This window comes from Xyrauchen texanus, chromosome 33, assembly GCF_025860055.1.
Source record: "Xyrauchen texanus isolate HMW12.3.18 chromosome 33, RBS_HiC_50CHRs, whole genome shotgun sequence".
In the NCBI taxonomy this organism is placed as follows: domain Eukaryota; kingdom Metazoa; phylum Chordata; class Actinopteri; order Cypriniformes; family Catostomidae; genus Xyrauchen; species Xyrauchen texanus.
Window position 1 is genome coordinate 2339506 of NC_068308.1, and position 12865 is coordinate 2352370.

The 12865-nt window shown below is 45.6% G+C and overlaps 1 protein-coding gene across 1 annotated transcript in view; it reads left to right on the forward strand.

Annotated features, from left to right (window-relative positions):
- Positions 1–12865, forward strand: part of grid1b (glutamate receptor, ionotropic, delta 1b) — a 711417-nt gene that overhangs the window by 627421 nt on the left and 71131 nt on the right. Inside the window, exons 11-12 of the mRNA XM_052102777.1 lie at positions 60–386; positions 2327–2465. Of these exons, the coding sequence (XP_051958737.1) occupies positions 60–386; positions 2327–2465 (466 nt within the window). The remainder of the gene's footprint in view (positions 1–59; positions 387–2326; positions 2466–12865) is intronic.

Genomic DNA, 12865 nt, shown 5'->3' on the forward strand with positions numbered 1-12865 from the left:
GAGCCCCTATAAATAATTTATACAAACTATTCTGACTAACTTCCTGTCTTTGCAGAGAGCAGATCTGGCAGTGTCCGCCATCACCATCACACCAGAGCGAGAGAACGTGGTGGACTTCAGCAAGCGCTACATGGACTACTCTGTGGGGATCCTATACCGCAAACCCGAGGAAAAGATTAACATCTTTTCACTGTTCGCTCCGTTCGACTTGGCTGTGTGGGCCTGTATCGCAGCTGCCATCCCTGTGGTGGGCGTTTTGATCTTCCTGCTCACACGGATGCAGATGCTCCGATCCCAGAATCCACCAGGAACCCATCCAGCTTCGACCATGTCTAACTCGCTGCACAGTGCCATATGGATTGTCTATGGGGCCTTTGTACAACAAGGTACTGCTGTGTATTCCTTACTCTTGCATCCATTCAAAGGCACCTTCACAAGACACTTATCAGTTTACAGTCTGATTTTTAGAGCAGCAAGAGATCAGGTGACGCTTTGACTCTAGGCTTTGAGAGATGACAAGAATTAAACTGCACTGTGGTGATAATACATTGGTGCAATGGAAATAGACTTTTATGGGCATTGTGTATTCGAAATTCAAGTTTGGTATAGTTCACCCAGAAATAAAATTCTGTCATATTTTGTTTTTACACTCATAATCACAACTGGAAAAAAAGTCTGAAGAATGTCTAATCTGCTTATTTTTATGCAAGTGAATAGGGACTGGGGACTGGGGCTGCACTACAAAAAACAAATCATACTTTCTTATATTTCAGTAAAAATATCTTAACATTAAGAAAAATAAACTTGCTTTCCCTTTGAATCGTTTCTTTTTTTCTAACCCCACTGGCAAATAGTTTTTTATTAGTTTGAGCTTTAGTTGTCACAAATGCAAACAGACAAACATATGAACATAATTCATTTTTTAAACAGATTCTAAATCAGTTATCATTTTCAAAATCTGTGTAACCCAAGTAATGTACTTTAAAGAAATGAACGTCATTAATGTCAGTAACTGTAATCTGATTACAAGAATTTGAAATTTAACGTGTTACACTACTTTTTCCTTAAAAAGTCAGGTGAACTAATACCTAAAAAGCAGTTTAGAATCTTTTCAGGAACCTTGGCACTCCGGCATAAGAATGTGTTGATTTCTTTATGCAGTAGTTCTTGGTAACCTGAAATCTTGTGTTTCAGTTCAGATGTGCTGAGACATTTTTCAAAAGTGTTGTATGTCAAAAAGAATGGTCTACAAAGGATTACATATTGATACTTTGAAAAAAAAAAAACACTCCTGGCAGGCTAAAAAGGAAAATGGAAACTCTAAAATTACCTCAGCTGCCAATCTAGCATGCCTTTTGCTAAACTAATAAGCCACAGTGGCACACTTGATTCTCAATTGTGTTAAGTGCACTAAAAAAGTGTAAAGGTGCCTTTGAATGAAGCACAGAATGCTGGTTCTCATTCAAGAAAGATAAAATGGATAAGTTACTATCTCAGCAACTAGCACACTAAACCGCAGCTGCCTCTATTAATGTCTGGCATACTGCCTACCAACCCTTTTAAGCCAAACAGCTTGTGATTAAATCTCCGCAGTTCCTGTGCCATACTTTTGATCTTACCGCCACATGAAATTAACAGTAGATTGAACAAAGATTTTCCAGTGCATTTTTCCAGTGCTTATACTCTTAAACTTGGTTTAATGTGAGGATAGCATGCATGCTAATAATAATGCCTTTTCTGCTCACTCTAAAGACAAAGGTTAATGATGTGAAATTGTGTTCTTTTCTTATGGATTATTCACATCTGTAATGCAATTACCATATGTTAATCTCTTAATACTCTTTCATAGGGGTCTGCCCTCCTAATTGTTCCCTTCTAATTGTAGGCTTTCTCATTACGCATTCAGAAACAGGATTATGTGAAAACCTTGAAAGTAATCGAATGTAAATGTATGGAACGAGACAATATTGGGTGAACTTGCTGCTGAAGGCGATTGTAGCCATCTTGATAACTTCCTGTGACATGAAGCGAACATTGCTAGTTCTGATCTCTGAGTTGTGAGACTGTTTCAGGCCAATTTATTCAGTGGTTTGACTAATTCAATTGAAAAAGACTCAAGAGTTTATTGCATTTTTTTTATACAAGATTACAATGAGAAGTATTTGTCTTTGGTATAACGAACACTGATGAATTGTGCACAATTCGACCAGGAACATGCAGTTTTTCAGTGCATGATTTTATACATTGATATGAAGACATTCTGTTGGAAATGTTTTCTCATTTCAAAATGCATTTATATTTTTGGTTTTCTGACCTCTCATTACAGGTGGCGATTCAATGGTGGGGTCTGTGGCATTGAGGATCGTCATGGGCAGTTGGTGGTTGTTTACATTGATTGTGTGTTCGTCTTACACCGCAAACCTGGCTGCGTTCCTAACCGTGTCCCGCATGGACAACACTATAAGGTAAATTACCATTTCACAAATAGTCTAACACACAACGCACCATATGCTACACTGTTGATCAATGTTTATTAATAGCTTTTCTGTCTTTGCATTAGTCTTTGCATAATAAGTGTTTCCATGTGTTCAGGAAGCTTTGCACCTGGTTTGGCCACATGTCAGGCAATATGCAAGTAAATATTGCTGCAGTAGTTTAACGTTCTGTAATTCATTTATTAATATATTTTTAATCACTTTTAAATTAATTTATTTGTTAGATGCTTACAGAGCATTCCAGTTAACATTATACTCAAATAAGTGGATTCTCTGCCAATTGGAGCAATAACATTGGCGTGGCTAGTGGCATCCTCTGTGTGATGAGGTACAGGGACTTCAGCCACTGATTAATCGTTCACAATAAGACCAGAAATGTATATTTACAAAGTAAATATGGGACCAGCCTTTTAACTAACGGCACATGAATTTAAATGAAATCAATGATACCACAATAATAGACAGTGTAAAACAATGAAAACAAAGTAAAATTGTGGATAATGTCTGTTAACTTATGTGTATAGTCTAAATATTTGTGAGTATTCAGTAATGCAGTACTGTATATATGATAATAAACATGCATGCTTATGTTATTGTGAATATTTCAAAATACAGTAAAAAAAAAAAAATCGAGAGAATCTGTTAGTCAGATTGTTTATATTTTCTAAACACACTGTTCCCTCCATACAAATGAACACTCGCCAAGTGCCAATGGGAGAAATGATTTGCTTTAGCAAGTAAATAAATGTTACTTACCAGTAACCGGTCAAATTGATGTCTCTTGCTAATGACCTTCACTGATGTAAGTGATTCAAATTAAAGACATTTAACCTCCTGAGACCAGAGCGTTTATCTTTTTGATTTGTAACTAGTAGCACCTAATAAAAAAAAGCAACAAAAAATAAATAAAAAATGTATAGGTCAAATAGTTTTCCTAAAAATTCATGTACACCAGGCACATGCTGTGGGCATCGGGACTGGGCAAGCATCAAAGGTTCTCTTACGAGAGGTTCTCTCGTATTGCGTAAGCTAGCTTACGCTACGGGAAAGATTCATCTTTTCTGAGATATTGAAGCCAAAAAATTATCCTTAATTTTTGTATCCATTGTCAACACAGTGCGTCAGCTGCAGACCTTGAGCGGGCTAGCTAGCGAGCTCATAGGTTGCTCTGCGGCAACTGCTGCAGCCTATAGACGAGCTTGGGCGAACTCGCATCCAATGAGAGGCGTCCGCGCGCTCACTGCAACAAAGCCCGCCAAAATGGCGTGACTAGAGTGCATATAAGCGTAGTTCAGTAGGCTGGAACCCTGATTTTCATCTCTTCAGCGAAGCTCTTCGCATCTCTGAACTGGAAGCGGCGTCGCCGTTCGAGGGGCATCAAGCAAGCGTGGACAGCGCTCGAAGAAGCCGGCCGTCTTCACCACCTTCAGCCGTCCTGCGAGCTACGCCATCCGGCGGCGTATCCTTTTAAAGCAAGCTAGTTCTTATGAACTTCACAAAAAGTACTGGCGTCTTTTTAAAGATGCCTCGCTCCACTTGCGCCTCATGCGCGCCCCTCTCAGCACCGGAGACCGCCACGTCATCTGCGCTCTCTGCCTGGGACTGGGGCATGCAGAGCTCGCCCTCGCTGAAGGCGGATGCGATCTCTGCGAGGAGCTTCGATGTGGACCCTGCGGGCTCGACTCGAGCGCTCAGGACCGAGCCGCCAGCGCGCCTTCCATTCAGCAGCGCAGTAAAAGCGCCCGCTCTCAAAGGCTGCCAGAACCAGTGGTAGAAGCGATTGCCTCGCCGGAGCCCTCCCTCGAGCATCGCCTTCACCCTCCCGCCCACCGGGACGCGCAGTGGCCGCCGGCGGCTGCTCTGCTGCCATCTCGGACGAAGCGGAGGATAAGGGCTGTTCCATCATGGCTTCGGACAGCAGGAGTGGTCAGGCTCACACGCCTCCTCCTCGGCCCAGGAATCCAGCAGGACCCGCGCCGGGTCGAGGGGAACTAGCAGCGCCTCCTCACACAGGCCGTCGACCGCCTCGGGCTCGAGTGGTCACCGCCCCTGAGCAGGCTCCCAACAGACTCCACGCCGCACCTTTGCCCGCCCTCCGCGAGATGGCGGTCTAAGCTGGTGCTCCGTCTAAGGCCTGCAGAACTACTTCCGCCTGTGTTGGCGGCGCCTATACCGCCGCCCGGCCAAGCGCATCTGCTCTGCATTCCATGGCCGTCTTACAGACAGAGGCTGTTTCAGATCTGACTAGCCGACTTGGGAGAAGCTGAACGCACTACGCGCCGCTCTCTCTGTCCGGTCTCTTCGGTTCCGCGGTGAGTGGCATTGTTGATCGCGCTAGCTCCTCTGCAGGCCGCCCACGTGACCAGCCTCCTGCACGAGCCTCTTCACAGCGCCCAGCTCAACAAGCCAGACTTCTCAGCGTCGACAGGGCGGCCGCCCTCGATCAGCTCAGACAGCCGCCGCAGACCGCCGCCCCCTGCGGGCCTCGGCCTAAGATTGTACTGAAACCTGAGCAACCGAAGTCCTCCTAAGCGTTGTTGAGAAAGCGGCGGCTCAGTCCGCCGCGGCGGACCACCGTCAAAGCTTAGCCCCTGTCAGTCCCCTTCTCTCAGGCTACTGCAGTGGTGGATTCAGCAGCCAACAAGCGGTGATACTACCCGTTTGCCTGCACTCAAGCGCCGTTTTCACGGCGACCCAAAAATCTTGTAAAGAGTAAACATGCCTTATGTGTAGAAAATGTGCCCACAATCCAGTGCTCACCCCTACACACAAGCATTACACATCCCGTGTCCCTATCAGAGCACACTCACATAAGCAGTTACGACCGGCTCGAGTGTTAGAGTTAATAAGCGCCCACGAGCCCGTCGTGCGCCCCTCCTCTGCCTGCTCTGTCACCACGGCCAGCTGTATGTAAGTCCCGTGCGCCCCTGTCAGTCCCCTTCTCTCAGGCTACTGCAGTGGTGGATTCAGCAGCCAACAAGCCGGTGATATTACCGGCTTGCCTGCACTCAAGCGCCGTTTCCACGGCGACCCAAAATAAAGCCTTATGTGTAGAAAATGTGCCCACAATTCAGTGTTCACCCCTACACACAAGCATTACCGTCCGTGTCCCTATCAGAGCACACTCACATAAAGCGGTTCACGACCGGCTCAGTGTTAGGGTTAATAACGCACCCACGAATCCGTCGTGGCGCCCATTCTCTGGCGGCTCTGTCACACGACCAGCCTTATGTGTAGAAAATGTGCCCACAATCTAGTGTTCACCTCTACACACAAGCATTACACGTTCCGTGTCCCCATCAGAGCACACTCAAAAGCGGTTCACGAACCACTTCGAGTGTTAGAGTCAATAAATGCGCTCACGCGAATACGTCGTGGCGCCCATTCTCTGCCGGCTCTGTCACCACGGCCAGCAAACACTTCTCTGTATGTAAGTCCGTGCCCGTGGCTATGCTTGCGCATCACTTAACAGGCGTGACTCTTTCCCCATTCACCTCAATCGGAAGTCACTCACAGAACAGCCTGTCCATGCTGTCTGCGAGCAGTCCAGCATAAGCACAGTAAGCGGCTCACACATTCTGTTCAGCGCTGTGTGCGGCAATCAGAGCGATTTGGCCATTCACCCTCTAACATTACGCTTCAAAGCGTGGGAAGATATTCAGGGATATCCGAATGGGTGTTAAGCACAATAAAACAGGGCTATTTGCTACAGTTCGATCGCCGTCCTCCTTGCTTCAGAGCTGGCTCGAAACTACTTTGAACACGGAAGCTAGCGTGCATGCTTCGTTCAGAAATAACAAACCTTCTGTGCAAAGGGCCATAGAGAGTGCCGCCTCCCTGAGCTGAGTCGGGTTTTACAGCCGTTATTTTCTTGTCCCCAAGAAAGACGGCGGCCTCAGACCAATATTAGATCTCAGGGTTTTGAACAAAGCTTGCAAAAGACCGTTCAAAATGCTTACAACCAGCAAACTCCTCGCGCATGATGGCCAGGGGACTGGTTTATTTCTCTCGATCTGAAAAATGCATACTTTCAGATTCAGATAAATCCCGTCACAGGCCATTCTTGAGATTAGCCTCGGCGGCCAGGTTTATCAATACACCGTCCTTCCGTTCGGCCTGTCCTTAGCACCCATACTTTCCACGAAGTGCATGGGCCTGGTGCTCGCACCCCTCGTGAGTCAGGGTTTGTGAATTCTGAACTATTTGGACGATTGGCTGATTTTGGCACAATCACATACGGAGCTTCTGTCTCACAGGACAGTTCTCCTCAGTCATCTGAACAGTTTGGGCCTTGCAGTCAATTGGACCAAGAGCTCACTACAGCCCAGTCAGGCAATTTCCTTCCTTGGAATAGAACTAGACTCAGTGGCAATGGCGGCTCGCTTATCTACACAGCGGCGCCGTGTGCAGCGACTAGCCGCGTCATTTCAGATGAACAGCCTCACACCTCTGAAGAAATTTCAGAGAGTGCTAGGCTACATGGCCTCAGCCGCAGCAGTACTTCAGCTGGGTTTACTGCACATCGCCCGCTTCAGCATTGTCTAAACACCTGCGGCGTCTCGCCGGGCTTGGGCCACAGGCCGCCAGCCCATCAAGGTGACTCAGACCTGTATTTCAGCTCTGCAGCCCTGGACAGTGGCCGAATGGTATCAGCGGGGAGTGACAATGGGAGCTGTATCTTGCCGAAAAGTCATCTCGACAGGCAGCGTCCAACACGGGTTGGGGCGCGGTCTCGCGAGGAGCTCTCCGGTTTTGGCCTATGGTCAGTTCAGGAAAAGCTCCTTCACATAAATTGTCTGGAAATGATAGCGGTCGAGTGCGGCGCTGCGTGCTTTCTCCCGGTCATTCAGGGTCACCACGTCCTGGTCCGTTCGGACAACAGATCTGTGGTATCCTACCTAAACCGTCAGGGTGGTGTCAGATCCAGGAACCTCTTCCATCTGGCGAAACTCATACTGAGTTGGTCCCAGTGCCACCTGCGCTCGCTGAGGGCGGCGCGCGTGCCAGGCCACCTGAACGGCGGCCCGGACAGACTGTCCAGAGACAATATTCCCCCAGGGAATGGTCCCTGCACGCTCAAACAGTCCAGGCGTTATGGCACCTATTCGGCAGAGCGGAGATAGACCTCTTTGCGTCCAAAGAGAACTCTCACTGCCCAATATTTTTCTCGAAAGTGAGGGCAGCTGGCCCAGGACTGGCCCAGGCGCCCGCTTCGCCTTCCCTCCCGTCTCGCTATTGCCACAGGTAATGCAGAGGATCAGGAAGCGCATCACTCGGTGCTCCTCATAGCCCGCGTTGGGAGAATCAGACATGGTTCCCGGAGCTTACGCAGCTGTCACTGACAGCGCCGTGGCCCATCCCAGTGAGAGCAGATTTCCTCTCTCAAGCTCGCGGCACAATCTGGCATCCCCACCCAGAGCGCTGGGCGCTGCATGCATGGGTGATCAATGACTACCCGTCGCTCTGCCAGAAGGAGTAATAAACACCATCATACACGCTAGAGCCCCTTCCACGAGAAGACTCTATGCATCAAAATGGTCTGTGTTCTCAACATGGTGCACCGACCGAGACCTGGACCCGCGGACATGTGGGGTGTCGTCGCTGCTCATATTTCTACAATCTCCTCGTATTTCTACAAGGAGATTGGCGTCGCGTTTGCTATCGGGTGCTGGCAGCGCCGATAGGGAAATGACCTGTGCTCTGAAAGGAGTACCGATCACCTTGGGAACATAGCCGTGTCTAGGCTTTAAAATGACCTTGGAGTCACTTGGTCCAAACTCAAGACACGCAGCGCTGACAGACAGCGCGTGAAGGTCTCCCACACGTTTGACTGATGACAGGGCAGATCCCCATCCACGCTCAAAGTGTATGTGGCGGCTGTGGCGGCCGTTGCGGCGTTCGCTGAACCCCTGCACGGCCAGTCATGGGGTAAAAACGAGCTGGTCATCCGCTTCCTCAGGGGAGCTAGAAGGATGAACCCCCCCGCGCCCCCCATCGGTTCCTATCTGGGATCTTTCTATAGTTCTCGAAACTATGAAAGCCCCCCCTTTCGAACCACTTCAATCCGTGGATTTGAAATACCTTTCACTCAAAACCGTTTTTCTGACTGCCCTGTCATCAGTCAAGCGTGTGGAGACCTTCAGCTGTCTGTCAGCTGCGTGTCTTGAGTTTGGACCAAGTTACTCCAAGGTCATTTTAAAGCCTAGACACGGCTATGTTCCCAAGGTGATCGGTACTCCTTTCAGAGCACAGGTCATTTCCCTATCGGCGCTGCCAGCATCCGATAGCTGACGCGATGCCAATCTCCTTTGCCCGGTCAGAGCACTGAGATTGTATACTGCGCGCTCTGCCGCTTTCAGGCGCTCTGAGCAGCTTTTCGTTTAGTTCGAGGGCGCACCAAAGGTCTCGCCGCCTCGAAACAGACACTATCTAGATGGATAGTGGGCGCTATTGCTGCTGCATACGCGTCAAAAGACCTGCCATGCCTGTTGGGCATTAGGGCTCACTCCACTAGAGGCATGGCATCCTTGTGGGCATGGTCCAGCGGGATTTCCATTCACGACATATGTGTGGCAGCGGGATGGACTTCCCCTCCATCTTTGTCAGATTTTTACAATATGGAAGTGCCCGCTCTGCAGGCAAAACTACTAGCGGTTTAATACGCTACAGCTCCCCTGGTGAGCTGCACTGATGGGACACATTCCACACAGACCGGCACCGCGCTCTGTCGTTCCCTTCCCACTATGTGCTTATGTATTACACAATCAATGACCCGCATTCTTGCCGGCCAAATATTATTTCCCCACTCATAAGGGCTCCCCGGGTCCCCCTTAATTCCCTGGGGCTCATACAGTGGATGCTTGGCGCGACGGCGTTGACAATGGGTTCCGTAGCGTAAGCTAGCTTACGCATATCTGAGAGAACCTCTCGTAAGAGAACGTATCGGTTACCTAACGTAACCTCGGTTCTCTCTGGATGAGGGAACGAGTATTGCGTAGCCGGCCGTGCTTCGCGCCACGCGGCGAGTTTTCGCTTCAGTCAATGAAAACCAGGGTTCCAGCCTACGAACTACGCTTATATGCACTCTAGTCACGCCCATTTTGGCGGGCTTTGTTGCAGTGAGCGCGGACGCTCTCTCATTGGATCGCGAGTTAAGCCCAAGCTCGTCTATAGGCTGCAGCAGTTGCCACAGAGCAACCTATGAGCTCGCTAGCTAGCCCGCTCAAGGTCTGCAGCTGCCGCACTGCGTTGACAATGGATACAAAAATTAAGGATAATTTTTTGGCTTCAATATCTCAGAAAAGATGAATCTTTCCCGTAGCGTAAGCTAGCTTACGCAATACTCGTTCCCTCATCCAGAGAGAACCGAGGTTACGTTAGGTAACCGATACGTTTTTAATGCACATTATTAAACGCTGTGCCCAAAACATATTGTACGGGTGAGTGTAATGTCACGGAAATGTTACTGACATAAAGTGTTGCCTTAAAACCCATCAGTCATTGGAAATTCAGGACAGCAATATTGTTCATTTCACACAAATTAAAGATTGTCATATATTGAGCCGAGCATGTTTATGTCCTTTAAATCATACAATGAACTATAATGCCGGAAGAGCTTGTTTTGACATACAACAGCAAAAAAAGAAAAGATTGCCAGTTAATACAGTAGTTTCAACATCATAGGCCTCACTAGTCACTATTCCCACAGTTTAGAAACACTGGAATGGACGGTGACAATTAGCTAACCCAACCACAAAAGACAACAATCTTAACCTGAATACACAAGGCTTTTTTAAACAGACACTGCACCTTAACGTTAGAACTATAAAACAGACATAACACAAGAAGGACATGATAGCCAGATCACCAATTCATAGCCTCAAACCTAGTACTGATAAATACATTAACATACCTTTACTTGAACACAAAATCCATGCGACTCTCCTTGCGAATGAACATCTCCATCACTTTGTTGTAAAATTCTCCCACTTGTTGAAGTTTCAATAGCCTCTCTTTCTCAAATTTTTTATGAAAATAACTTTGCCAAATCCATGTAGGTCCTCGATGCTTACACTGCACATATCCATTTTAGTGCTTAATAATGCATACGTGAACTTGACCATGTTGACACAAAACTAAAATCTAGCCAATCGGATAGCATGACTGAAGGAAGTAGCTTCTAACTGGCTTACCTAATTTTGGTAATCATGCTTACCTTGGGCAGTTGTACTAGGGGTGTGATTCACTTTGAATGAATGTACAGTGTTGAATAAAAGGGTGGAAAACAATGCTTTGAATCAGAAAAAGCATAACATAAAGTGCTTATACCTAAGGGTGCTGTCAAGGTGAATAAATGAATAACTCTCTGTGCTGCTCAAGTGAGAGGAATTCTTTCAAATTCTGCAAATATCTCCTCAAAGTCTGCTGGCTGTCCATTTGGTGGGTAGGCTGAAAAAAATCTAGTGTTTGTACACAGCACTGGCTCTGTAAATGGAACAAAAACAAAGTGGATCAGACCGATCCACACAACACTACTCCAGCCAACAGAAATATGGGGTGGTTCTTGTGCGTGCACAGGATGGGGGTCTGGGGCAGAGCGAGAGGGAAATTCATTAGAAGAGCAATGGCAAATCTGGCTGATGCAAAATTTCTAGAGGACAAATGGCTGAGAAGAAGACCGAGAGAAAAAGGTCAGACGAATATAAACTAAAAAAGAAGGATTGTGATAAGTCGAGGGCTAGGAGCCACGTCAACATCAGCGAGGCTTTTCAGGAGAGACCTCTGAGAGCTAAAAGTATTTAAGACGGATTCAGAAGTTGCTCTTTTTCTTTTCGATAAGTAGGTAACATAAATTTAGCTGTGTTTCACAGAACCCATATATACTGTTGTTGTGATGTTAGATTCAGTAAAAGGAGAGTCTTGAGTGTATGGAGCTGGTGTGCGTAAAACCGTCTCGCGTGCATGAATTTGGGGAGCGGAGCTTCCATAGAAGCACTGATGGGAGGGGTGTGTTTGTTTTTTTCAAATATATATAAGTGTTTCTTAGGAATCGCTGAGTGCACCTTTAACAATCATATTTAAATATTTCATATTGTAATTTTTTTTTTCACCCTTCTGTTAGTTTAGCCCTGCTTATATGGACGGCACGTCCCTGATGTCCACATACGTTGTGAAATTTTAAATAATACCAAGCTATAAAAAGTCAGATTTTTTATCAAATTGTTTATTATGTTTCCAGATGTTGGTTATTCATCTTTTTGAGATGTTATAGACATTACAGATGATTTTCTGTAAAGCTGAATAAATAATTCTGATTCAAAGTAATGTCCAGCATCATCCAATCAATGCCAATCATGTTAAAATTAGGGCTGTCAATCGATTAAAAATTTTAATCACATTAATTACATGGTGTCCCTATTAATTCATCACGATTAATCGCATATACAAATATTTGCTGAGAAAGCCCTTCATATAACAATAACTCAATATATAATTATTATACATATTTATGTCAATATATAATTATACATAGTTATCTGTAAATATTTAAAAATTATATATATATATATATATATATATATATATATATATATATATATATCAGATATATATAAATATGCGGAAGAGTTAATCATTAATAAGACAATACAAAAAGCGGCTTTAGAATACAATGTATTGTTTACTACCATATTATTGAACATAAGTCAATCATTGGCATACAGTTCACAGCAATCCATTTCACAAGTGAATTTGTCAATCAGTTGGACATTTATTATGAGGGTTTGTTTAAGGGCCCATCAATTTACACCTACGTTAGACATCTTAACAACTTAAAATACTCCGTAATTTTTGGGTATACAGATAAGTGTAAGACGTCATTAGAGACTATAAAGGGTCTACTTTTATTTGTGTACACTCACAATAACAACAAAATCTTGTGCTTTTGTAAAATAAAGAAAATAAAAAGGGTGAGCTTTCAGCAGTCTCTGTGTTCACGATGAAACACGTCACAAAAATGAACTGAAACTCCACAAATACTTATCACACAAACATGAAACATATGTCTAAAGAAAGCTTAAAATGTCTACTTTTAAATACAACAATTCAAATTTAAAACAAATATTCTCCTGCAATGTAATCTGTATGAAACAAAGTGAAGTATATGTTTCAGCTGGCTCAGCTCATTATAGCTAATGTGATCACACCACCAGCAGAGTGCGCCATTCATACGCTAATGTGCTGAGACGATCAAGGGAAATGGTAAACGCCCCCGACAGTGAGGTTTAATGTAAACACAACACAACTCAACTTTTCTGCGTGTTTGTAACGATACACAGGCGATGAAACTCCTGGATATTAAGGAAGAGTTA